At 41.7% G+C, this 27,359-nt stretch overlaps 3 protein-coding genes across 6 annotated transcripts; 1 reads left to right on the top strand and 2 right to left on the bottom strand.

Annotated features, from left to right (window-relative positions):
• Positions 1 to 410: 410 nt before the first annotated feature.
• Positions 411 to 1,804, bottom strand: LOC101165361 (olfactory receptor 142-like). Its single transcript, XM_011490004.3, has one exon. The coding sequence runs from the start codon at positions 1,576 to 1,578 to the stop codon at positions 658 to 660; it is 921 nt and encodes a 306-aa protein (XP_011488306.1). The 5' UTR covers positions 1,579 to 1,804; the 3' UTR covers positions 411 to 657.
• Positions 1,805 to 4,800: 2,996 nt separating this feature from the next.
• On the bottom strand, positions 4,801 to 5,862 carry LOC101165606 (olfactory receptor 142). Its single transcript, XM_011490005.3, has one exon. It carries the CDS (start codon positions 5,860 to 5,862, stop codon positions 4,942 to 4,944), a length of 921 nt encoding a protein of 306 aa, XP_011488307.1. The 3' UTR covers positions 4,801 to 4,941.
• A 3,433-nt stretch (positions 5,863 to 9,295) lies between these two features.
• Positions 9,296 to 26,669, top strand: LOC101157984 (putative methyltransferase DDB_G0268948; the record flags this gene model as incomplete). Of its 4 annotated transcripts, none has more annotated exon segments than XM_023950815.1 (5): positions 9,296 to 9,391; positions 9,467 to 9,584; positions 9,659 to 9,843; positions 9,935 to 10,095; positions 26,453 to 26,669. In XM_023950815.1, coding segments are annotated over 3 exon segments (489 nt in total), but the record flags the coding sequence as incomplete, so codon positions are not given.
• Positions 26,670 to 27,359: the final 690 nt, after the last annotated feature.

A 27,359-nucleotide genomic window follows, 5' to 3' on the forward strand; every position in this document is an offset into this window, starting at 1 on the left:
ACCGTTTGCAGCACTGGGTTTATAGATAACATAAAAACAGGCTAACAGGCTGATGCAAGCTTTCTGTGTTCCTGGATGCATCTCTCTCTACCTCACTGCTCATTTGCCAGAGTTTACCACTAATGTATGGCATTTAAAGAGTCTGTAGTCACATTTGAAAATGGAGCGGTTACAAAAAACAGAGTGCAAAACAGAGGATGAAGTTTAACAGTTAAGCACCGTCTTTGTTCAGGAGAGGGCATTTTTGTTTGAGCACAAGACATCCAGTCAGAAATTAAACAAAGACACAATTTCATTGTTTTTCTGTCACATTTAGTCATTAAGTGTTTTCTGTGTGTGTGCATATTTCACATGCATGCTACAAACAATAGGCAGGTTTTGGCTGTACATTTGCACCGGTAGATCATTCTGTGCAGGACAATTTGACCCAAATCTAACAGAGTAACAAAAACGGAGAAAACCCACTTTTAGAAACAGCTTTAAAGGCCTACAATTTTTTTAAAGATTTCCCCTAAGTTATACTTTAATTCAACAGCGAACAAAGATTTATGAGGAGAGAGATCACACATAATTGGAAAATAAAATGAAACAAAAGCACAAAGGATGGTGGCAAACAGTCTGCACATTTCTGATTCTGGCAGTGACCATGCGCAACAGTCACTTCGATCTAAATGTGGTGAGTTTGGCTATTTTTCTTTGAATTTTAGTCAACTTGAAGCCATAAATGAGAGGATTCATGATGGGAGGTATGAGCAGAAACTCCATGGCTATGAAGTTTTGGAAGATTTGGTCTAAATTTTTGGAGGTAAGTCGCATGTTCATGAGATCAAAGAGAATAGTCACCAGGAAGGTGATGAGGGAGACCAGGTGAGGCACACAAGTCTGCATGAACTTTGCTCGATTTTCAATTGAATTCATGCAAGTTTTAACAAGATACATATAAGACCAGACAATAAATAAACCATGACATACGTAGATAATTATTGTCATGTTAGCAACTATGTTGTTTGCGGTTGTATCTTCCTGTGGACAAGCAAGCCTGACGATACTCCAGTTCACACAGAAGAGTCTGGACAGATGAGGGCTGCACAACTTCAGCCTGGAAGTCAGAAAAACATTCAGACCCATGATGCAGAAGGGTGTAAACCAAGAAAAACACACCAACAGAACAACATTCTGCTTAGACATGCGAAAGTGGTACTCCAGCGGGCGGCATATGGCCACGTATCTGTCATACGCCATCACTGAGAGAATGGACAGATCACTGCAAGCAAAGGAGTACATGACCTGAGCCTGAATCAAGCATCCATAGTAAGATATCATATGAACAGGTGACAACAAATCCCACAGAAATTTAGGGTAGAAACCTGTGGTCCCATAAAGCCCATTTATGCAAAAAGCACACAGCAGAATGTACATGGGTTCATGGAGGCTCTTATCCAAGATGATAATGATGACAAGAGAGACATTCACCAGAAGAATCAAGCAGTAACAAAGTAGACTGAGAACAAAAAGAGTGGGTCTGTGAACCCTCGTTTCGTTCAGACCTGACAGAAAAATCACAGAGAGGTTATTCATCCTTGTTCCTTTGTTCCTCCAAAGGAAACCTCCTCTGATGTTGGTCCTTACACTGCTTTTCAGTCTGGTTTAGTATCAGCAACACCTGAGCTTAGACGGTAAGGAGACCAATCAGCTCTTCCAGCCCGTTCTGCACTCTGATTGGATGGAAGCTTCCTGCGCTGTAAAAATCACAGGAGATTTTTCTACACCAAGACCTGGATGAGGAAGACAGAGAGACAGACAGACAGACAGACAGACAGACAGACAGACAGACAGACAGACAGACAGACAGACAGACAGGCAGACAGACAGACAGACAGACAGACAGACACACAGACAGACACACAGACAGACAGACCGACCGACCAATTGACCCTGAAATGAAATTCAAAAGAGTAGGTGAAGAACAAAAGTACCGCAGAATACCCTCGCAAAGCTTCTGCCTGTGCCGGTCCCCAGCCTGGATAAAATACAGGCTTTTGTCAGAAAGGGCATCCAGTCATTTCTGCCAAACCACCTGTGCGACTCAGTGAAAGCCGATTCGCTGTGGCGACCCCTGAGGGAAAGTGCTGAAAGGTCAACAAAAACAATAAATACAGATAGACGTGATGTTCAGATGTAAAGAGGTATATTGCTATATTGACCCCTGTACACCACCTCAAGCTGCTGCTACCTTAACCCTCCAACACCAGGGATGTCGCACTTTGAAACGCCATAAATCTTTGACTGTGAATTTGAGGATTCTAGCATGGAGAAATTTGGCTTTTCACATTGACTTGCAACATATTACTAACTTAAAGGGTGGCAGTGGCTCAGGCGGTGGAGCAGGTCGTCCAGTGATCGAAAGGTTGGCGGTTTGATTCCCGCTTCCCCCAGCCAACTGTCCCAGTGTCCTTGGGCAAGACACTTCACCCTCCTTGCCTCCAGTGTGTCTCCACTGGTGTGTGAATGTGTATGAATGTCCCTGTGATGAAACTGGATTCTCTAGAAAGGACTGTATTGTATTAGTTCGTAACCCCGTCAGTTTCTTGCACACAGAAATAATTTATAATGACTCAGAGACAAAACTTATCTTTTGTAGATTTACTCCGCACAAAGACCACAGATTTGTACGCAGGGTTACAGACAGATGAACAAGGTGCATTCAAAGTCCGAACAAAGGAGTTCAGAAAAAGGCTTGGCATATATACTTTGCATTTGCGTATTCAGAACCTCATTCGATGGCTCATGGTGTGAAAAACCCACCCACAGACTGTTGCAGGCTAGATGTTCGAAGGTCAGAGCACCTAAAGTGTCAGATCTCTCTGACGTTATCACAGACATTTGCCAGAACGCATACACCAGAACACACAAAGATGAAAAGGGAGGATGTTAAAGGAATGTTTGCGAGACAATAGTCTTGATTGTGCTCTGTCTGGAGTGTAATATAATTTTGAGATGATAATACATAGTGAATCGAGTTTAAGTCATTAATGTGATAAAAGGTAAAAGTTAGTATAATAAAATATAAAAGGGAGTCTCTAACTATTCTGTTTCTAATCACTCCTAACAGTCCCGGTGATGGTCAGAGGGGCCGTAGGTGAGAACTGGCAGCCACGCCTCTGTCAGTCTGCCCCAGGGCAGCTGTGGCTACATCAGTAGTTACCATCACCAAGTATGAATGAAGAGTGAATGAATAATGGACACACTGTAAGCGCTTTGAGCGTCCGGAAAAGCGCAGAAAGATCCAATCCATTATTATTATTATTATTAACAGTGTTGCGCAAAGCTACTTTTCTCCACTTGAGAATCTACTGGATTTACGTTAACTGCATAAACAGTTGAAGAGTTACAGTACAGAAAAAATATCAACACTGGAGTTAAAGCTCCAGTGTTAAAGGGTTAAAGGGGCAATCAGATCCAACACTGCAGGGCTCTGAGTGTGTGTGTGTGTGTGTGTGTGTTTGGGCACAACAAAGTTACGTCTCCCTCAACTTGAAGGTCAGATTAGATAACAATACTCCCTCAGGCCTTGAATGATCTGAAGAGTGTGTTCCCGTTTTTGGTTTTGATCATATTCTGGTTTGAGTTGTCCCCCTGTCAGTCACACCAGGTAAAGGTTGATGAGTTCTTTGGCTTCAGTGTCTTTAAGTGTCTGATTTTCAGTTTTTTATTGTCAGGTCATCTGTCTGGCCCCCTTTTGTTACTCCTTTACTGTACTGAGAAATAAACAGCTGTTACGTAGTCTTTCTGTATAAACTGACCAATCAGATGCGTCAATAAAAGTAGGAGGCGCATGCTAGCCGTCCCTCATGTCCAACATTTTGATCTGCTGGTTCAAAACTTTAGACACATATTGTGCAGGCCGCTTTCAAGTGCGTAGAGATGTAGCCTTCCAACAAGCTCGCTCCTGATTGGTGAGAGTGGTTGCCATTGAAACTTGGACTCAGACCAATAATTAATGATGTCTGGCTCCAATATGGTAGTGTCTGTATTGTGAAAAAATGGTGATTGAATTAATTTCATTTTGCTAGAGCCGGAAGTAAACCATTTCCTACCGTCACACTCACTCAGTTCAGTTCTCATCTACAGTCACTGCTTAAACCTGCATATATCATGCTTATCCAAAAAAAAGATTACAAATCCACCAGTGTTTTACAGTATTTCTGTTTAAAACCATATCATTTTCAGTATGGTGTCAATTTTTGTTATTTGTTTTATGTTATTATTGATACTTATTGCCATACTTCTGCTGTAATTGAATGTAATTTAGCATTTTTTATAAATTCTCGCTGTGGTTGGTGTGATTCACTCATGTTCATTTTTAGCCTAGAAGAAAAAAAGCATTAAAACAATCCTGCAGTCATGAGGTTTAAGACAAATATTCACCAGAAAACAAAAAAGTTCTGTTATTTAAATAAAAAAAACGTTCATAGTCAATTAACATAAAAGCTGCTGCTAAAAATGGGAATTTTTTTTTAATGTGAAACTTGCGGAAACAAAACCAACATTTGACAGTCTTAGTTACAATCTTAATTTTTTAATTTCTTATCACAAAAAATAATAAAAACCAAAATTCCCCTTCATTCTGTCTCAGATTAGATTTGACCTTTCAGTGACGTTCTTGACTTGAAACCTGATGAAAAAAGCTGTGAGAAACAAACATGCACATGCTGCTTTAGGAGTATTCAATAAAATTCAATAAAAACTTTGGTAAGCAGTAAACTCTTTATTCGTCTCTTAAGTTTTCTCCAGCAACATTCTAATCATTTTGCAGAGACTATGGGGCTACTTAACTTACAAAACTAAGTACAAAATACTGACTTTTTTTCCCTATTTATAAAACTGAAACCCAAATGTGGCATACATCAAATTTAAAGATTAACACTGTGTTTGTAAACATTATTTAACCCTAAAAGTGAGTAATTTAATAATTTTGTACCTTATTTTGGTCAGCTTAAAGCCGTAAATGAGAGGGTTCATTATAGGTGGTATGAGCAGAAACTCTATTGCTATCAAATTTTGCAAAGTTTGAGGCATGCCATCAAAACCGAGTCTCAAACTGATAACGTCCGTAAGAATGGTCACCATAAAGGTGATGAGGGAGACAAGGTGAGGTACACAGGTCTGCATAAATTTTGCCCTGTTTTCAATGGAATTCATGCAAGTTTTAACAAGATACATATAAGACCAGACAATAAATAAACCATGACATACATAGATAATTATTGTTATATTAGCAACTACGTTGTTTGCTGTCATTTCTTCCTGTGGACAAGCAAGCCTGACAATACTCCAGTTCACACAGAAGAGTCTGGACAGATGACGACTGCACAACTTAATGCTGGAGGTCAGACAAGTATTTACAGCCACAATACAAAAGGGTGTAAACCAAGAAAACCCCACCAACACAAGAACTTTCTGCTTTGACACAAGAGAGCGGTACTCCAGCGGGCGGCATATGGCCACGTATCTGTCATACGCCATCACTGAGAGAATGGACAGATCACTGCAAGCAAAGGAGTACATGACCTGAACCTGAATCAAGCATCCATAGTAAGATATCATATGAACAGGTGACAACAAATCCCACAGAAATTTAGGGTAGAAACCTGTGGTCCCATAAAGCCCATTTATGCAAAAAGCACACAGCAGAATGTACATGGGTTCATGGAGGCTCTTATCCAAGATGATAATGATGACAAGAGAGACATTCACCAGAAGAATCAAGCAGTAACAAAGTAGACTGAGAACAAAAAGAGTGGGTCTGTGAACCCTCGTTTCGTTCAGACCTGACAGAAAAATCACAGAGAGGTTATTCATCCTGTTTCCTTTGTTCCTCCAAAGGAAACCTCCTCTGATGTTGGTCCTTACACTGCTTTTCAGTCTGGTTTAGTATCAGCAACACCTGAGCTTAGACGGTAAGGAGACCAATCAGCTCTTCCAGCCCGTTCTGCACTCTGATTGGATGGAAGCTTCCTGTGCTGTAAAAATCACAGGAGATTTTTCTACACCAAGACCTGGATGAGGAAGACAGAGAGACAGAGAGACAGACAGACAGACAGACAGACAGACAGACAGACAGACAGACAGACCAATTTATCATGAAATGAAATTCTAAAGTGTAGAAGAAGAACAAAAGTACCATAGGATACATGCGTAAACGTTTAAAGAGTTACAGTGCAGAAAAAATATCAACACTCAAGTTAAAGATCCAGTTTTAAAGGGTTAAAGGCGCCATCAGATTCAACACTGCAGGGCTCTGTGTGTGTGTGTATGTGTGTGTGCATGTGTGCGTGCGTGCATGTGTGTGAAGGTCAGATTAGATAACCATACTCCCTCAGGCCTTGAATGATCTGAAGAGTGTGCTCCCGTTTTTGGTTTTGATCATATTCTGGTTTGAGTTGTCCCCCTGTCAGTCACACCAGGTAAAGGTTGATGAGTTCTTTGGCTTCAGTGTCTTTAAGTGTCTGATTTTCAGTTCTTCATTGTCAGGTCATCTGTCTGGCCCCCTTTTGTTACTCCTTTACTGTATTGAGAAATAAACAGCTGTTACGTAGTCTTTCTGTATAAACTGACCAATCAGATGCGTCAATAAAAGTAGGAGGCGCATGCTTGCCGTCCCTCATGTCCAACATTTTGATCTGCTGGTTCAAAACTTTAGACACATATTGTGCAGGCCGCTTTCAAATGCGTAGAGATGTAGCCTTCCAACAAGCTCGCTCCTGATTGGTGAGAGTGGTTGCCATTGAAGCGTTGACTCAGACCAATCATTACTGATGTCTGGATCCAATATGGCAATGTTTGTATCATGAAAAAATGGTGATTGAATTGATTTCATTTTGCTGGAGCCGGATGTAAACTATTTTCTACCGTCACACTCACTCAGATGGAAGCTTCCTGCTCTGTTAATAATCACAGGAGATTTTTCTACACCCACACCTGGGTGAGGAAGACAGACAGACAGACAGACAGACAGACAGACCGACCTGGACACAGTTTGCCTCCTGTTTACCCTGCTGCCCTTTCATTAGTCTCAAAGACCAAAACTCAAGCAATACTACACTCTACAATCCTGCAATAGGCAACCAGAGATTCCAATAGGCAAAGCCTTCACATTCACTATTTTCCTACTCTTGCCTTTGTTAACCTAATGAGATCCTCCAATTGCAGGACTGCAGGAATGGAGGCTGTCTTGAAGTTGAGTCATGACTTTTTGCATCTGGAAATAAATGCCTCGTACTGCCCTGTCCGGTCCGGTTTAGAATGGTCCAGGCATGTCAGGTGAGTGTTTCCACTTAAAGTTGGACCGTCATAGTGCATGCTGCTTCAAGCTAACAGCAACAACAATGGATGTCACCCAGCAGCTTTTGGTACTTTGTATAAACAAAACATTTAATGTTGTTTCAGAGAAGATTACAGGCAGCAAAGAGGAATACAGCCGCTTTATTGGTGCTTTCTTTTGTTATAAGGACCTTCAGCCAATCAATGGGTTTCAAAAGTAGTTCTGCCCTAACTGGTCAGTTCTCTTTTTCCCATTTTTCCATGGACCCACAACCAACAGAGGGCCCAAAAATGGTCCAACTTCACGGGTCACTTTTTTCAATGGAAACGCTCAAAATACCGGACTGAAAAGAACCGCACCACTCAGTGGAAATAAGGTACCGGAAACAGTCTTCTCTTCTTGAAATGGTTCACCTCTCATTCAAGAGGCTTCATCCTGAGTGGGGATGAGTGATGAAACATCCAGAAAGAAGATTTTAAATCCACACTCAACTTCAAGAAGTCACCTGGATTAATGGGAATCTTCCCTGACATGTTAACTGAGTTTGGGCCAATGCACAATTAATTGTAATGATACCAATTTTTTTTATCAGTATTGAAATAATGGCCATATAAGTGACTGTCTCATTACAGTGTAGGATTTTATTACCAGTCTCAAGTAAGCAAAGGACAACTGGGTTTCTGAGTTGTGGGGATTATTTTCTTGGTTCCAGTAAATCTGTCATTTTATAACTAACCCTAACTATTATCAACCAATTTAAAATAATCATGATGTTTTATTAAAATGGTGCCATTAATCAGTTATATTGATAAATAGCTGCAACCTGTCAAACAAACACACATTTCAAAGTATCACGCAAGGCATTTACAGGTTCATCAGACCAACAATGTTTACGAACAGATTGCACTATGTAAAATTCACACAAAGGACGTGGATGATGCAAATGAACTGTAACATATGTCCGGTTGTATCCCTCTGATATTAAGTTGGAAATGTACACCTTAATTAGAGCCTAAGGGAAAGCGTCCTCCTGTTAAATGTTTTTGTGGAAATGGTCAACAGGTCATTACCATCATAATCCCATATGAGCAATTAAACACACTTGTTTACATAGGAGAGCTTTCCTCAAAGCTACACTGCAACTTTTGCCTTTCAGTAAATGGTCAAAGAAAAGAAAATGTTGAAAAATGTGTCAGGAACACAATGGAAGTTGCTACAATTCTTGATTGGAAATTAAAAGAACTCATTCCTCTGAATATTTTTAAATCCAGGCTGAGATTGGAGGAGAAAGTCACTTTTAACTTTACCTGTTTTACATAAGCTCTCATTTTTATTTATTTTATGTTTTTTTTAATGTTGACATTTTTATTGTAAATGTAATTTATTGTTTCCCCCTAGCCAGGACTCCCTTGAAAAAGAGATTCTTAATCTCAATGGGACAATTCCTGGGTAAATAAAAGTTAAATAAAATTAAATGAAATAAAGATTCTGATAGTGGTTTTGCTTTAAGAAGCCAGAATCATGACACACCTTTGTTTTATTTACTTGAATTCACTTTCTTAAATGATTGTTCTGAAGGTGTCCCTTCAGAAGTGAAAGATCAAGCTGAAGATCAGAGCATTGGTGTTTTAAACTATGCAAAAGACTTCTCACTGCTGGTCTGAAGAACTGACACAAATGCAATGAAACCCAGCAGGTGAGCAGCTTGGTTTTTAGGTATTTTGAACATGAAATGGAGGACTTTTGAATATAGGGACCCGTGAATTTATCCATAATGGTAGTATTAGGGCAGACCAATTACAAGAGTAATGTATCACACTAATTATATTACGTTTTGCTGTAATTAAGCAACATTTTAGTATTATTTACTCATTTAGTAACTTGTGCCTTTGCTTTTTCATGATTAATAATATGTATCAATGTAATTTTCAGTTGATTGTTTCATTAAAAGTTCCCCACCAGCTGAAATGCAGTGAAAGGGTTAAATAACAGGCCCCGCCTCCTCAGTCACCAATAGCTATGCAGCAGCTGAACCAGGAGGAAATATGACATGACAGGCAGCTTCCAGTGAGTAAACCAAACTTTGCTGTTTTTCCAAGACTTTCTCTTTGTGCTTGTGAAAACATTGGTCAGTGCTAAAAGATACTGCAGTTCTCTGCGTCTTTTCAAACTTCTGGTCAAGTTCCTGCTTGTTCCTTTCTCCTTGAATAGAGGGACTGGGATCCCTTTCATGTCAGTTAAGTGTCTGGAAACAATGAAAGTAAGAATGTGTGGCCGGTAAAGAAGTTCAAGAAATTCAGACAAACACTAATTCGGTCAAACTTTGGTCACCAGGCGAAGCAGCTTTGAAGAGGTCAGAGATATCACAGCTGGCAACAGTCCAAAGAGAGCAGGAAAAAAAAGGCTCAATGGCATACCGACTTTTTGAAGGGAAGGAACACGCTTCTGTCTACCAGAAGTACCGATTCAGCCCTCCAGCAGGGCTCACAGACCTTATCATTCAGTACTTGGACAAAAAGGTTTGTCCTGAATGGACTTTTCTTTGCATTTAAGGCTCTTAGTTGAGGTGATGCTTGGCTTCTATTGACTGCATTTGTTTTACACCCACAGAAAGGGCCGCCACATGAGCTGGCAGTGGATCTTGGATGTGGGACGGGTCAGAACACCCGACTCCTGGCTCCACACTTCAAAGAAGTCGTCGGCATCGACATCAGCGAGAGTCAACTGGGGGAGGCCAGAGCTGTGCCAGGGTTCTCCAACATCACATACAAGTATGGTCATGGGGGGGGTGGAGGAAAACCCAAACGCAGGAAGCTCTGGGTCAAAAATCCTTTCAGAGAAGAAACGATGAACAGAAGTAAAACAAACGACAGAAACAAAAGCATTAAACTGATCAATGAAAAATACCAAACAATATTAAAAGCTGGTGCAAAAGAGACTAAATCTAAATTAAAGCTACAAGTAGCATTTAGCGGGCCCGAGCACGTGCCACCGCCTGGCACGAGCGACCGCCCCGTGAGCAACGCCCTGCTCGAGCCATTCTCGTCGTTTTTTCTTGTCCATTCTGGAGCTCCAAGCTAATGTTAATATGACAGCAGCCTGTGGGGGGGGGGGGGGGGGACTATAATCTGTTGCCTTAAAGGACAAAGACTTTTGCATATAGCATGAAAAAAATTCTTAAATCTAAGCCTCGTTTAGACCTGCTCATTTTCTCATCAAGTAGAAGAAGGTTTTTATCAGATTAAGAAACAAGCAATGATGATAATTGCTATCACTGTTCCTAAGAATGAGAACAATAGAACTCATTCAATTTCCACTACAATGTCTAGATGAGTGTCAGCTATGTCTGATAACTTGGCCAATTAGCTGGACCGGGATCTTACAACGTGCAGGTGGTTTAACGTCCAGTGTGATGAGTCTGTGGACGGCAACAGTACAGCATAGCTTTTGGTTTCCACAAGAGAAGAATTCCTGACACATCTGCCCTAACAGACAACTACAAGAGGAGTTGAAATGTATAACACGGTGAAGGAGTTTTTGTGCAGAAAAAGGTACAATTAGAAAAGCTGGTAGCCATACCTGCAGACGGGGCTCCTGCTATGATTGACCGACAAACAGGTTTCATCACTCACTGTAAAGCTGACCAAGACTTTCCAAAATGTCTGCATTACTGCTGCTTCTTTCACCAGTAGGCCTTATGTGCAGAAGTGATTGGCTCTGGACATATAATGACTCCTATTGTGAAAATCATAAAAAACCTCAGCTGCAAAGCAAAACAGAACAGGATTTTTAAGGTGCTATTGGTGGAGATATCTGCTGAATATGGTGAATATGAATATGGTGAATCTGAACTTGTATTCTTGACTGACATTACTGGAAAACTAAACCACTTGATCTGCGAGCTGCAAGACATTGGCAAAACTATTTTTTTTTGACCAGCCTGCCTGAGCCAGTGTTTTTCTTGTGGGGATCTTTTCTGCCAGGGCTTTCCAGCTTGGTCAGTGGATGTTGCTGCAGTTGTCTCCCTTGCTGGGACAGCTGGAGTTAAACACAGCGGCCTCACAGCTGTGAAGTGGACCCCGTTGCTGTCCCAGTCTGGATGGGCACTGTGGCGATGTTCCAATGGCCAGGCTGGCTCCTGGTATAAAGAGATTCCCAATTACCATTTCCTAACCGCAGAGCCAAGGATGTGTTTACATGTTTAGGTCAAAAATGTGATGAACAGCTTCATGTTGTCTATTGATGTAAGTTTAAACCTAAACATGTTTCCCTGTTACTAATCCAGTTGATGTGGTTCTCCATCTGTGTCTAGGTGATAGAAAAGCATTTTTTTATATTTAGAGCTCCAAGCAAACAAACAGTTGTCTATATAAGAGCTTTTACAATTGTGGACTTTTAGCAGGTCTCTGAATACATGTGACCAATGTATGGTGGATTTTCACAGACTTTGTGTAAAACTGAAGGTGACAGAGACTTTGGAGAAGTGGCTACATTGCTCTGGACTTCTTTGTTTCATCCACAGAAGAGTAAAATATGTGATTGATTTTGAAAAGCTGCTGAAAAATGTATCTTTTTAAAATTGCAATTTCTAATTTGGGTTTTACATTTTGTGTTCCATTTTTTGTGATTGTATTAGAAAGATTTGTTATTTATTTGGTGTTTAAAGGTGGTACATAATGTATATACATAATCTTCTTAGAGACATTTGCTATGTGTTGTGTTTGTTGTCGTTGTAGTTTAATTTCTTTGGATGTATTGAAAGGAAATGAAAAGAAGTTGCAGCATTGATTAAAAAAGCATAAAAGAGACATTTACTGTCTGATGTTACATCTGTAGGAGTGTACTGAGGCTGGGTTTTGTTTTGGAGCACATTCATATATTTTGTTTGTAAAAAAAAAAAAGATAAAATATAAAGTTAATTGTATTTTGGATGAATAAAAAAGCAATGATTAGTGCTAAGGATGTATAAAAGACAAACAAAACAAAGGAAATTGCTGTATTTTAGTGTTGAACTAGGCTTTCTAACTGTTCTACTTTCTGTCTGCCACTCCTGGCTAATTTACATGTGAGCACACAGCCGGGGGTTGGGGGGGGGGCTAACTCCACTCCTGCAGCAGGGGAGACTGATGAAAAGCTTGAGGATGTAAGATTGAATAAATAAAATCCTAGAGTTGACCAGTTCATTTTATAAATGTAAATATTTTTTATTTTGGTGCTGATAAACTAAACAGATGTTATGATAAAAATATTTGCTTGAGTCAAAATGTCCAAAAATTTGCTTTCAGCACAATAGGGTGATTAAGGTGGTTAAATGTTTCTCGTACGTATAGTGCTGCTTTTCAAACATGGAGCTTTGTAGGACGCATCTAATTCTGAAATCTCAGCTTCCTGAGACAAACGGCTGATTTCCTATGAAGCTTGATTATATGATCATGCTTCATGATCATTTATGAACATATATAGCTCGTCCAAAATTGTCATATCCATGGGTTCAGAATGGAAGTTTCATCAAATCTATTTAATTTCAGTGAGATCAGACAAGGAATGTGAACGTGAGAGCAACATTTGTGCATGGCGAGATACCCAACTTCGCCGCTCTGTCACGACCACACCCCCGCGTTGAAAGATTTGTTTTTCATCAGAGTAAACTTCAATGGTTTTTCAACAGGTGGACGTCATTTTGAGGTGTGTTTGCTCATCCTACTTGGAGCAGTGATGCTCCAAGTAAAACATGTCATTTCCTGTTGCCAACAGGTGGCGCTACACCTGTTTCGGATTTTTCCACTGCAGATGTGTTCAAAGTCAGACTACAATCATGCACAACAAATTTGGATCAGATTAGATTATTTATGGCTGAGTAATGGCCATTTTTCTTTTCATGGCGTGATTTCGAAACGACCTCAAATTTTGACGCGCCGCCACGGTCACAAACAACCGTAAAAACTTAAAAGCTTCGCAATTTAAGATCGGACATGTGTTTAGTTTACAAAACCAAAGTTTGGAGTCATTGTTCAAAAATCTCTAGGAGGAGTTCGTTCTAGAACGAGGCCTGCAAATGACCAAAATACAGCAAAAATGACATATTGACACCAATATAGCAGACTTCCTGTGCGACTGACAGCTTGGTCCCAAGAGACTTTTTTGTAGGTTTCTATCTGATGAACATGTCCTGTAAAAATCAAGCTTGTATGTTAAAGAACATGGCGGGGCTCTCAAAAACAAACATGGTAGGTGGCGCTATTGAGCCGTTTTTTGTTCACCCATGCAAGTGCTGTGTATCTAAGTTGGAGATATGTAAGAGGCCTCTCATTCTGAAATCTCAGCCTCGTGATACAAACGGCTGATTTTTTATGAATTTTTAATTATCTGACTGCAACGCAATCAACCACTTCCTGTTTGGTGGTGGCTTGCGCAGGCACCGTCAGGTGTACACCCATGAAACTTTAGACGATGAGAGAAGACCCTTATGAGTATCTCCTGTTGTAATTTTATGAATGTCGGACAAAGCACAGAGAAAAGATAGGTCAGAATGTGACATAAAATGTATTTGTCAATATCTAGGTGGCGCTATGGAGCTCGTCCAAGATTGTCATATCCATTGGTTCAGAATGGAAGCCTCATCACCTCTATTGAATTTCAGTGAGATTGGACAAGGAATGTGCACGTGAGAGCAACTTTTGTGTGCATGGCGAGACGCCCAACTTCGCCGCTCTGTCACGACCACACCCCCGCATTGAAAGTTATGGCTTTTTATCAGAGTAAACTTCAATGGCTTTTCAACAGGTGGACATCATTTTGAGGTGTGTCGGCTCATCCTACTTGGAGCAGTGATGCTCCAAGTAAAACATGTCATTTCCTTTTACCAGCAGGTGGCGCTACACTTGTTCTGGATTTTTCCACTTCTGATGTGTTCAGAGTCAGACTACAATCATGCATATCAATTTTGGATCAGATTGGATTTTGCATGGCTGAGTAATGGCCATTTTTCTTTTCATGGCGTGTTTTCAAAATGACCTCCATTTTCGACGCGCCGCCACGGTCACAAACATCCGTAAAAACTTAAAAGCTTCGCAATTTAACATCGGACATGTGTTTAGTTTACAAAACCAAAGTTTGGAGTCATTATTCACAAATCTCTAGGAGGAGTTCGTTCTAGAGCGAGGCCTGCAAATGTCCAAAATGGAGCAAAAATGACATATTGACCTCAATATATCAGACTTCCTGTGCGAGTGACAGGTGGGTCCTTTCAGACTTTTTTGTAGGTCTCCATCTGAAGAACATGCCCTGTAAAAATCAAGCTTGTACGTTAAAGCGTATGCGGGGCGTCGGGACAAAAGTCACTGTAGGTGGCGCTATCGAGCCGTTTTTCTGCGCCCATGCCAATCTCCTATAAAATACGAAATTTTTCGCGACTCCTGATGTGTGTGCCAAATTTGGTGAGTTTTGGGGTATGTTAAAGGCCTCAAAAAGGCGACTCTTCCGGTAGAATAATAATAATAATAATAATAATAATAATTAAAGCTACAAGTAGCATTTAGCGGGCCCGAGCACGTGCGACCGCCTGGCACGAGCGACCGCCCCGTGAGCAACGCCCTGCTCGAGCCATTCTCGTCGTTTTTTCTTGTCCATTCTGGAGCTCCAAGCTATTGTTAATACGACAGCAGCCTGGGGGGGGGGGGGGGGGGGGGGGCTGTAATCTGTTGCCTTAAGGGACAAAGACTTTTGCATATAGCATGAAAAAAATTCAAGCAATGATGATAATTGCTATCACTGTCCCTAAGGATGAGAACAATAGAACTCATTCAATTTCCACTACAATGTCTAGATGAGTGTCAGCTATGTCTGATAACTTGGCCAATTAGCTGGACCGGGATCTTGCAAAGTGCAGGTGGTTAACGTCCAGTGTGATGAGTCTGTGGACGGCAACAGTACAGCATAGCTTTTGGTTTCCACAAGAGAAGAACTCCTGACACATCTGCCCTAACAGACAACTACAAGAGGAGTTGAAATGTATAACACGGTGAAGGAGTTTTTGTGCAGAAAAAGGTACAATTAGAAAAGCTGGTAGCAGTGACTGCAGATGGGACTCCTGCTATGATCAATAGACAAACAGGTTTCATCACTCACTGTAAAGCTGACCCAGACTTTCCAAAATGTCTGCATTACTGCTGCGTCATTCACCAGCAGGCCTTATGTGCAGAAGTGATTGGCTCTGGACATATAATGACTCTTATTCTGAAAATCGTAAACAACCTCAGCTGCAAAGCAAAACAGCACAGGATTTTTAAGGTGCTATTGGAGGAGATGTCTGTTGAATATGGTGAATATGAACATTGTGAATCTGAACTTGCATTCTTGACTGACATTACTGGAAAACTAAACCACTTGATCTGCGAGCTGCAAGACAATGGCAAAACTATTTTTTTTTGACCAGCCTGCCTGAGCCAGTGTTTTTCTTGTGGGGATCTTTTCTGCCAGGGCTTGTCAGCTTGGTCAGTGGATGTTGCTGCAGTTGTCTACCTTGCTGGGACAGCTGGAGTTAAACACAGCAGCTCACGGCTCTGAAGTGGACCCCGTTGCTGTCCCAGTCTGGATGGGCACTGTGGCGATGTTCCAATGGCCAGGCTGGCTCCTGGTATAAAGAGATTCCCAAATACCATTTCCTAACCGCAGAGCCAAGGATGTGTTTACATGTTTAGGTCAAAAATGTGATGGACAGCTTCATGTTGTCTAAACATGCCACCCTGTTATTAATCCAGTTGATATGGTTCTCCATCTGTGTCTAGGTGATAGAAAAGCATTTTTTTTTATATTTAGAGCTCTAAGCAAACAAACAGTTGTCTATATAAAAGAGCTTTTACAATTGTGCACTTTTAGCAGGTCTCTGAGTTCATGTGACCAATGTATGGTGGATTTTCACAGACCTTGTTTAAAACTGAAGGTGAGAGAGACTTAGAGAAATGGCTTCATTGTTCTGGAGTTCTTTGTTTCATCCACAGAAGAGTAGAATTGGTGATTGATTTTGAAAAGCTGCTGAAAAAAGTATCTTTTTCAAATTGCAATTTCTAACTTGGGTTTTACATTTTGTGTTCCATTTTTTGTGCTTTAATTGGGAAGCATTTGTTATTTGTTTGGTGTTTTTAAGGTTCTGCAAATATACACATCATTTTTTAGAGACATTTGTTATCAGTTGTGTTTGTTGATTTGTAGTTTAATTTCATTGGATGTATAGATGTCGTGTGGGGGGGAGGCTCGAGAGCAGGTAGGACCCAGGCGCAGAGACGGGAGGCAAACGGGTTCAGGGCAAGTGGGTTTATTTAACTAACAAAAAGCGCTGCAGAGCAGGATGACAAAACTAAAAACAAAAACTTACTGTGGCATGGCAAGGGACATGGACGCCAGACAAGAAGACGTGATCAACATGAGCAGAAGTTAATGGACCAGCACAGGAGGAAGGCAGAGACAAGACTTATATACAGACAGGGCAGACAAGACACAGGTGAACACGATTAGGGCAGATGGGGACCAAAGGAAGTAAAACTCAAGAAACATGACAAGACAGGAAACCTTTCAAAATAAAACAGGAAACAGAACCAAACAAGACAGAACAAGAACTAAAGCGAAAAAAAAGACAACAAACTGAAACCATGACAATAGAAAGGAAAAGAAGTTCAAACATTGATTATAAAAAAGGATATAAGAGATAAAAAAAAAAGAAAAAGGAAAAGAAAAAAGATAAAATATTGATTTAATTGCATTTTGAATGAATAAAAAACAATGATTAATAGAATCAGAATCAGAATCAGGAATCAGAAAAAGTTTTATTGCCAGGTTCAGTAGAGCGCACTTTACAAAACGAGGAATTTGACTTGGTGTATAGTGCAATTAAGAATAAGTTAAAAATTAAGTTAACAACAACAACACACTATATACAGTAGAGTAAGGTGAATTAAAGTGGGAGCACAGATGGGCTGGGATGGTGGGGCCTGTAAGTGGCACCGACAGTCCTTTGGTGGGCGGGGGGGAGGGGGGGTCACCTGGGGGAGTTGGGGTTCTGTTCAGCAGGCTGGCTGCAGTGGGGAAGAAGCTGTTCTTGTGGCGCGAGGTCCTGGTCCTGATGGACCGGAGCCTCTTGCCAGAAGGGAGGGGCCGAAAGAGATTATGTCCTGGATGAGAGGGGTTGGCTACAATCCTGGCTGCCCGCCTCCAGGTCCTGGAGATGTGCAGCTCCTGGAGAGACGGGAGGTGGCAGCCGATCACCTTCTCTGCTGAGTGGATGACGCGTTGCAGCTTGGCCTTGTCTCTGGCCGTGGCCGCAGCGAACCAGACTGTGATGGAGGACGTGAGGGTGGATTCGATGATGGCGGTGTAAAAGTCTACCAGCATCTTTTCAGGGAGGTGAAACTTCTTCAGCTGCCTCAGGAAGTACATCCTCTGCTGGACCTTCTTAGTGATGGAGCTGATGTTCTGCTCCCACTTGAGGTCCTGGCTGATGATGGTTCCCAGGAAGCAGAAGGACTCCACAGAGGTCACCGGGGAGTCACAGAGGATGACAGGGGGGAGGGGGGCTGGGGCCTTCCTGAAGTCCACTGTCATCTCCACTGTCTTCAGAGCATTAAGCTCCAGGTTGTTAGCGCTGCACTATGACACCAGCCTGGCTATTTCACTCCTGTAGGCCGACTCATCTCCGTCAGAGATGAGGCCGATGAGTGTGGTGTCGTCAGCAAACTTCAGGAGTTTGACAGACAGGTGACCAGCTGTGCAGCTGTTTGTGTACAGGGAGAGTAACAGGGGTGAAAGGACACAGCCCTGGGGGGATCCGGTGCTTGTGGTCCGAGTATCTGAGACGAGCTTCCCCAGCCTCACATACTGCTGTCTGTCCGTCAGGAAGTCTGTGATCCACCTGCAGGTGGAGTCAGGCACATTCATCTTGGAGAGTTTTTAATACTAAAGATGTATGAAAGACATACCGAAAAAATATGTCTTTCAGTGTTTAACTGGCTGTCTTTGGATTATGCATGCCTGAGTAATGGCCATTCTTACTCCTCATCTCTCTGTTCACTGCTTGCTAATTTACATAGCAGGGGTCCCAGCAGGAGGGGGCGGGGTTGTAACACGACTCCTTCAGCAGAGCCAGGCTGAGAGAGGCTTTGACATGTAAGATGTTAGATGTTAGAATGCCAGATGTTAGAATGACCAGTTCATTTTATATCTATGAAAATATTCAGGGAGCTATGGGACATGTTCAGCTATAGGTCTGTGAAAATTGGTGTCGATTGTTGAAACATAAGTTACCATAAAAAAATGTTTGTTTGGAGTCTAGACAGATTTAACACAGGTTTTTGGATGAAAAGGATTTTTTATAAATCATCTGTTACACTTTTAAGTCTGAAAAAAATATGGAAGGCAGCAAACACAGATCCCTACCGTTTTTAATTTTTTTGTGCTGATATTTGAAAGATAAGTTATGCAAAAAAATAGGTGTTTGCAGTTTTGCCTAAAAAGACGTTTTCGGACCTTTTTGGATGAAATGCTTCTAAAAGTTCACCTGTAACTTCAATCATTCTGAATTTTTTTAGGAAGCAGTAGCACATAAATGCCTATGAAAGTTGAATTCTTGGTGCTGATAACCTAAACAGAATTTATGCTAAAAATCTTTGTTCAGTCCAAAATTTCATTAAAAAAATCAAGTGATGAAGTTTCTCGTAGACCCTATAGTGTTACATATCAAAGCTGGAGGTTATTAAAGGCATCTAATTCTGAAATCTCAGCTTCCTGAGACAAACGGCTGATTTATAATAAATTTCTATTATTTGGGTGCACATAATCGACCACTTCCTGTTACGCAGGCACCGTCAGGTGTACACCCATGAAACTTTACATGATGAGAGAGGACCCTTCTGAGTATCTCCAGTTTTAATTTCATGCACATCGGACAAAGCAAAGAGAAAATACAGGGCAGAATGTGCCCAATGCAATAACTAGGTGGCGCTATGGAGCTCGTCCAAGATTGTCATATCCATGGGTTCAGAATAGAAGCTTCATCATATCCATTGAATTTCAGTGAGATTGGACAAGGAATGTGCACGTGAGAGCAACTTTTGTGTGCATAGCGAGATGCCCAACTTTGCCGCTCTGTCACGACCACACCCCCGCATTGAAAGTTATGGTTTTTTGTCAGAGTAAACTTCAATGGCTTTTCAACAGGTGGACGTCATTTTCAGGTGTGTCGGCTCATCCTACTCGGAGTAGTGATGCTCCAAGTAAAACATGTCATTTCCTCTTGCCAGCAGGTGGCGCTACACTTTTTCCAGATTTTTTCACTGCAGATGTGTTCAGAGTCAGACTACAATCATGCATATCAATTTTGGATCAGATTGGATTATGCATGGCTGAGTAATGGCCATTTTTCTTTTCATGGCGTGTTTTCGAAACGACCTCCAATTTTGACGCGCCGCCATGGTCACAAACATCCATAAAAACTTAAAAGCTTCGCAATTTAACATCGGACATGTGTCTAGTTTACAAAACCAAAGTTTGAAGTCATTACTCCAAAATCTCTAGGAGGAGTTCGTTCTAGAGCGAGGCCTGCAAATGTCCAAAATGAAGCAAAAATGACATATTGACCTCAATATATCAGACTTCCTGTGCGAGTGACAGGTGGGTCCTTCAGACTTTTTTGTAAGTCTCCATCTGAAGAACATGCCCTGTAAAAATCAAGCTTGTACGTTAAAGCGTATGCGGGGCGTCGGGACAAAAGTCACTGTAGGTGGCGCTATCGAGCCGTTTTTGTGCGCCCATGCCAATCTCCTATAAAATACGAAATTTTTCGCGACTCCTGATGTGTGTGCCAAATTTGGTGAGTTTTGGGGTATGTTAAAGGCCTCAAAAAGGCGACTCTTCCGGTAGAATAATAATAATAATAATAATAATAATAATTAAAGCTACAAGTAGCATTTAGCGGGCCCGAGCACGTGCGACCGCATGGCACGAGCGACCGCCCCGTGAGCAACGCCCTGCTCGAGCCATTCTCGTCGTTTTTTCTTGTCCATTCTGGAGCTCCAAGCTATTGTTAATACGACAGCAGCCTGGGGGGGGGGGGGGGGGCTGTAATCTGTTGCCTTAAGGGACAAAGACTTTTGCATATAGCATGAAAAAAATTCAAGCAATGATGATAATTGCTATCACTGTCCCTAAGGATGAGAACAATAGAACTCATTCAATTTCCACTACAATGTCTAGATGAGTGTCAGCTATGTCTGATAACTTGGCCAATTAGCTGGACCGGGATCTTGCAAAGTGCAGGTGGTTAACGTCCAGTGTGATGAGTCTGTGGACGGCAACAGTACAGCATAGCTTTTGGTTTCCACAAGAGAAGAACTCCTGACACATCTGCCCTAACAGACAACTACAAGAGGAGTTGAAATGTATAACACGGTGAAGGAGTTTTTGTGCAGAAAAAGGTACAATTAGAAAAGCTGGTAGCAGTGACTGCAGATGGGACTCCTGCTATGATCAATAGACAAACAGGTTTCATCACTCACTGTAAAGCTGACCCAGACTTTCCAAAATGTCTGCATTACTGCTGCGTCATTCACCAGCAGGCCTTATGTGCAGAAGTGATTGGCTCTGGACATATAATGACTCTTATTCTGAAAATCGTAAACAACCTCAGCTGCAAAGCAAAACAGCACAGGATTTTTAAGGTGCTATTGGAGGAGATGTCTGTTGAATATGGTGAATATGAACATTGTGAATCTGAACTTGCATTCTTGACTGACATTACTGGAAAACTAAACCACTTGATCTGCGAGCTGCAAGACAATGGCAAAACTATTTTTTTTTGACCAGCCTGCCTGAGCCAGTGTTTTTCTTGTGGGGATCTTTTCTGCCAGGGCTTGTCAGCTTGGTCAGTGGATGTTGCTGCAGTTGTCTCCCTTGCTGGGACAGCTGGAGTTAAACACAGCAGCTCACGGCTCTGAAGTGGACCCCGTTGCTGTCCCAGTCTGGATGGGCACTGTGGCGATGTTCCAATGGCCAGGCTGGCTCCTGGTATAAAGAGATTCCCAAATACCATTTCCTAACCGCAGAGCCAAGGATGTGTTTACATGTTTAGGTCAAAAATGTGATGGACAGCTTCATGTTGTCTAAACATGCCACCCTGTTATTAATCCAGTTGATATGGTTCTCCATCTGTGTCTAGGTGATAGAAAAGCATTTTTTTTATATTTAGAGCTCTAAGCAAACAAACAGTTGTCTATATAAAAGAGCTTTTACAATTGTGCACTTTTAGCAGGTCTCTGAGTTCATGTGACCAATGTATGGTGGATTTTCACAGACCTTGTTTAAAACTGAAGGTGAGAGAGACTTAGAGAAATGGCTTCATTGTTCTGGAGTTCTTTGTTTCATCCACAGAAGAGTAGAATTGGTGATTGATTTTGAAAAGCTGCTGAAAAAAGTATCTTTTTCAAATTGCAATTTCTAACTTGGGTTTTACATTTTGTGTTCCATTTTTTGTGCTTTAATTGGGAAGCATTTGTTATTTGTTTGGTGTTTTTAAGGTTCTGCAAATATACACATCATTTTTTAGAGACATTTGTTATCAGTTGTGTTTGTTGATTTGTAGTTTAATTTCATTGGATGTATAGATGTCGTGTGGGGGGGAGGCTCGAGAGCAGGTAGGACCCAGGCGCAGAGACGGGAGGCAAACGGGTTCAGGGCAAGTGGGTTTATTTAACTAACAAAAAGCGCTGCAGAGCAGGATGACAAAACTAAAAACAAAAACTTACTGTGGCATGGCAAGGGACATGGACGCCAGACAAGAAGACGTGATCAACATGAGCAGAAGTTAATGGACCAGCACAGGAGGAAGGCAGAGACAAGACTTATATACAGACAGGGCAGACAAGACACAGGTGAACACGATTAGGGCAGATGGGGACCAAAGGAAGTAAAACTCAAGAAACATGACAAGACAGGAAACCTTTCAAAATAAAACAGGAAACAGAACCAAACAAGACAGAACAAGAACTAAAGCGAAAAAAAAGACAACAAACTGAAACCATGACAATAGAAAGGAAAAGAAGTTCAAACATTGATTATAAAAAAGGATATAAGAGATAAAAAAAAAGAAAAAGGAAAAGAAAAAAGATAAAATATTGATTTAATTGCATTTTGAATGAATAAAAAACAATGATTAATAGAATCAGAATCAGAATCAGAATCAGAAAAAGTTTTATTGCCAGGTTCAGTAGAGCGCACTTTACAAAACGAGGAATTTGACTTGGTGTATAGTGCAATTAAGAATAAGTTAAAAATTAAGTTAACAACAACAACACACTATATACAGTAGAGTAAGGTGAATTAAAGTGGGAGCACAGATGGGCTGGGATGGTGGGGCCTGTAAGTGGCACCGACAGTCCTTTGGTGGGCGGGGGGGGGAGGGGGGGTCACCTGGGGGAGTTGGGGTACTGTTCAGCAGGCTGGCTGCAGTGGGGAAGAAGCTGTTCTTGTGGCGCGAGGTCCTGGTCCTGATGGACCGGAGCCTCTTGCCAGAAGGGAGGGGCCGAAAGAGATTATGTCCTGGATGAGAGGGGTTGGCTACAATCCTGGCTGCCCGCCTCCAGGTCCTGGAGATGTGCAGCTCCTGGAGAGACGGGAGGTGGCAGCCGATCACCTTCTCTGCTGAGTGGATGACGCGTTGCAGCTTGGCCTTGTCTCTGGCCGTGGCCGCAGCGAACCAGACTGTGATGGAGGACGTGAGGGTGGATTCGATGATGGCGGTGTAAAAGTCTACCAGCATCTTTTCAGGGAGGTGAAACTTCTTCAGCTGCCTCAGGAAGTACATCCTCTGCTGGACCTTCTTAGTGATGGAGCTGATGTTCTGCTCCCACTTGAGGTCCTGGCTGATGATGGTTCCCAGGAAGCAGAAGGACTCCACAGAGGTCACCGGGGAGTCACAGAGGATGACAGGGGGGAGGGGGGCTGGGGCCTTCCTGAAGTCCACTGTCATCTCCACTGTCTTCAGAGCATTAAGCTCCAGGTTGTTAGCGCTGCACTATGACACCAGCCTGGCTATTTCACTCCTGTAGGCCGACTCATCTCCGTCAGAGATGAGGCCGATGAGTGTGGTGTCGTCAGCAAACTTCAGGAGTTTGACAGACAGGTGACCAGCTGTGCAGCTGTTTGTGTACAGGGAGAGTAACAGGGGTGAAAGGACACAGCCCTGGGGGGATCCGGTGCTTGTGGTCCGAGTATCTGAGACGAGCTTCCCCAGCCTCACATACTGCTGTCTGTCCGTCAGGAAGTCTGTGATCCACCTGCAGGTGGAGTCAGGCACATTCATCTTGGAGAGTTTTTAATACTAAAGATGTATGAAAGACATACCGAAAAAATATGTCTTTCAGTGTTTAACTGGCTGTCTTTGGATTATGCATGCCTGAGTAATGACCATTCTTACTCCTCATCTCTCTGTTCACTGCTTGCTAATTTACATAGCAGGGGTCCCAGCAGGAGGGGGCGGGGTTGTAACACGACTCCTTCAGCAGAGCCAGGCTGAGAGAGGCTTTGACATGTAAGATGTTAGATGTTAGAATGCCAGATGTTAGAATGACCAGTTCATTTTATATCTATGAAAATATTCAGGTAGCTATGGGACATGTTCAGCTTTAGGTCTGTGAAAATTGGTGTCGATTGTTGAAACATAAGTTACCATAAAAAAATGTTTGTTTGGAGTCTAGACAGATTTAACACAGGTTTTTGGATGAAAAGGATTTTTTATAAATCATCTGTTACACTTTTAAGTCTGAAAAAAATATGGAAGGCAGCAAACACAGATCCCTACCGTTTTTAATTTTTTTGTGCTGATATTTGAAAGATAAGTTATGCAAAAAAATAGGTGTTTGCAGTTTTGCCTAAAAAGACGTTTTCGGACCTTTTTGGATGTAATGCTCTCTAAGATGTCACCTGTAACTTCAATCATTCTGAATTTTTTTAGGAAGCAGTAGCACATAAATGCCTATGAAAGTTGAATTCTTGGTGCTGATAACCTAAACAGAATTTATGCTAAAAATCTTTGTTCAGTCCAAAATTTCATTAAAAAAATCAAGTGATGAAGTTTCTCGTAGACCCTATAGTGTTACATATCAAAGCTGGAGGTTATTAAAGGCATCTAATTCTGAAATCTCAGCTTCCTGAGACAAACGGCTGATTTATAATAAATTTCTATTATTTGGGTGCACATAATCGACCACTTCCTGTTACGCAGGCACCGTCAGGTGTACACCCATGAAACTTTACATGATGAGAGAGGACCCTTCTGAGTATCTCCAGTTTTAATTTCATGCACATCGGACAAAGCAAAGAGAAAATACAGGGCAGAATGTGCCCAATGCAATAACTAGGTGGCGCTATAGAGCTCGTCCAAGATTGTCATATCCATGGGTTCAGAATAGAAGCTTCATCATATCCATTGAATTTCAGTGAGATTGGACAAGGAATGTGCACGTGAGAGCAACTTTTGTGTGCATAGCGAGATGCCCAACTTTGCCGCTCTGTCACGACCACACCCCCGCATTGAAAGTTATGGTTTTTTGTCAGAGTAAACTTCAATGGCTTTTCAACAGGTGGACGTCATTTTCAGGTGTGTCGGCTCATCCTACTCGGAGCAGTGATGCTCCAAGTCAAACATGTCATTTCCTCTTGCCAGCAGGTGGCGCTACACTTTTTCCAGATTCTTTCACTGCAGATGTGTTCAGAGTCAGACTACAATCATGCATATCAATTTTTGATCAGATTGGATTATGCATGGCTGAGTAATGGCCATTTTTCTTTTCATGGCGTGTTTTCGAAACAACGTCGAATTTCTACGCGCCGCCACGGTCACAAACTTCTGTAAAAACTTAAAAGCTTTGCAATTTAACATCGGACATGTGTCTAGTTTACAAAACCAAAGTTTGGAGTCATTATTCACAAATCTCTAGGAGGAGTTCGTTCTAGAAGGAGGCCTGCAAATGTCCAAAATAGAGCAAAAATGACATATTGACATCAATATAGCAGACTTCCTGTGCGACTGACAGCTTGGTACCTACAGACTTTTTTGTAGGTTTCCATCTGATGAACATGCCCTGAAAAAATCAAGCTTGTACGTTAAAGCGTATGCGGGGCGTCGGGACAAAAGTCAGTGTAGGTGGCGCTGTCGAGCCATTTTTGCGCACCCATGCCAATTTCTCATAAAATACGAAATTTTTCGCGACCCCTGATGTGTGTGCCAAATTTGGTGAGTTTTGGGGTATGTTAAAGGCCTCAAAAATGCGATTCTTCCGGCAGAAGAAAAATAATAATAATAATAATAAACCTAACAGATACAATAGGGTCCTTGCACTCCGTGCTCGGGCCCTAATAAACATTCGAATTACAATAGGGTCCTTGCACTCCGTGCTCGGGCCCTAATTAAACACAAAGGAAACTGACTGGTATTTTCTGCTGAAATAGTTTTTTCTAAGCTGCTGAAATCCGTAAGACCAGAACAACAACATGTACCTGATATTTATGGACAAGCTGCACAGTCAGCGAGCTGAAGGCTTACAAGAGCTGGAGCCATGTGGGCATCCAGACATGTTAAGTGCAGTTTATGTTTCTTTTTGACCCAAAAAGCCAACGTGCTCTCAGGCTGATCTGGAGGGAAAGTTGGGTGACAGTAGTCTGCTGACAAAGGATCATCATTCTCACAGCCCGGCTGTAAAATATTAACTTATATTGTTAAAAGTGTGAAGCATTACTTAAGATTGCATGAATACCTTCCCACGCTGCACATGCACAGACACGAGCAGAGTGGTCAGTGCACATTAGTAGTGTGTGTGGGTGTATGTGTGTGTGTATATATAGGGGCGGGGCCTGTCCAAACACACTCAAATACCAACATGCCTGTTGGCTCCAAACATTTTTCACATACAACAATATAACTACATCTCACACGCACATTCTCTGACACAAAAAGGTTCAAATATTATCTGCACTGCCCTGGCTGCTTGATCTTTGGCACAAACTTTGCAAGAAACTCAAGCAAGACACAATCTGTGTTTCATGCTGCTTCCACCAGACTTGACAGATGCGATCTTTCTGTTGCAGAACTGGAACAGCAGAGAAGCTTCCGTTTCCAGACGGTTCCGTTGACCTTTTGGCAGCAGCTTCAGCCGCTCACTGGTTTGATGTGCCAAAGTTCTTGGCGGAGGCAAATCGGGTTCTGAAACCCGGGGGCTGCATGGCTCTGCTGGGCTTTGGTGATAACTGCCCCAAATTTACCTACAAGGACTGTGGGGACAAACTCAACTCCATTTATCAAGAGGTACGTTCACAGCCCTGGATGAGGCTGTAAATATGTCCTGTGTTGTAAAATTGTTCAGAATTACTGAAAAGAATAAATAAACTGTGGGAAAAAAGTATTTTGATGATTAAGAACATAATTTCATTAGAGAAGACAGGGGCAAAGTTCTTTAAAAATGTTCTGTGAAACTGATAACGTCTATATTTTATTCTTTTTACGATGAGTCGCGAAGCTAATGAAGCATGTGAGAATTGGTTACTGTCAACTTTTTTGCTCGAATGTAGTTAAATCTTAGGGTTGTAATTTAAAGCAATTAAACTTGCGAAATGCAAACACATACTCTTATCAGGCTGTTTTTGGTTTTTCAAAAGACCCTGATCTTTTAGTCTGCATGACAGTAGATCCGGTCGTTAAAATAATCGTACATTTTGTGAAACAAATTTGGTATGGATGTACCTTAGGATCCTCTTTTTCAGAAATGCATGTTAGCCATGAGAAAATCCAAGATTTAAAACAATTGAGAGTATGGCGGCCACCATTTTGGATTTTTTTTGTGGCTAATTTGCTTTTCTGAAAGAGGCCATCCTAAGGTACATCTAGGCCAAATTTAGTGCTTGTACCACAAAATGCACGACTTGTCTGAAATATCAACCAAACCAGGGCTGCTATGATGTTTGTTTGCACCATCAAGTAAATCGGGCTCCACAAATG

Source organism: Oryzias latipes, chromosome 21 (assembly GCF_002234675.1).
Source record: "Oryzias latipes chromosome 21, ASM223467v1".
NCBI classification, from domain to species: Eukaryota; Metazoa; Chordata; class Actinopteri; order Beloniformes; family Adrianichthyidae; genus Oryzias; species Oryzias latipes.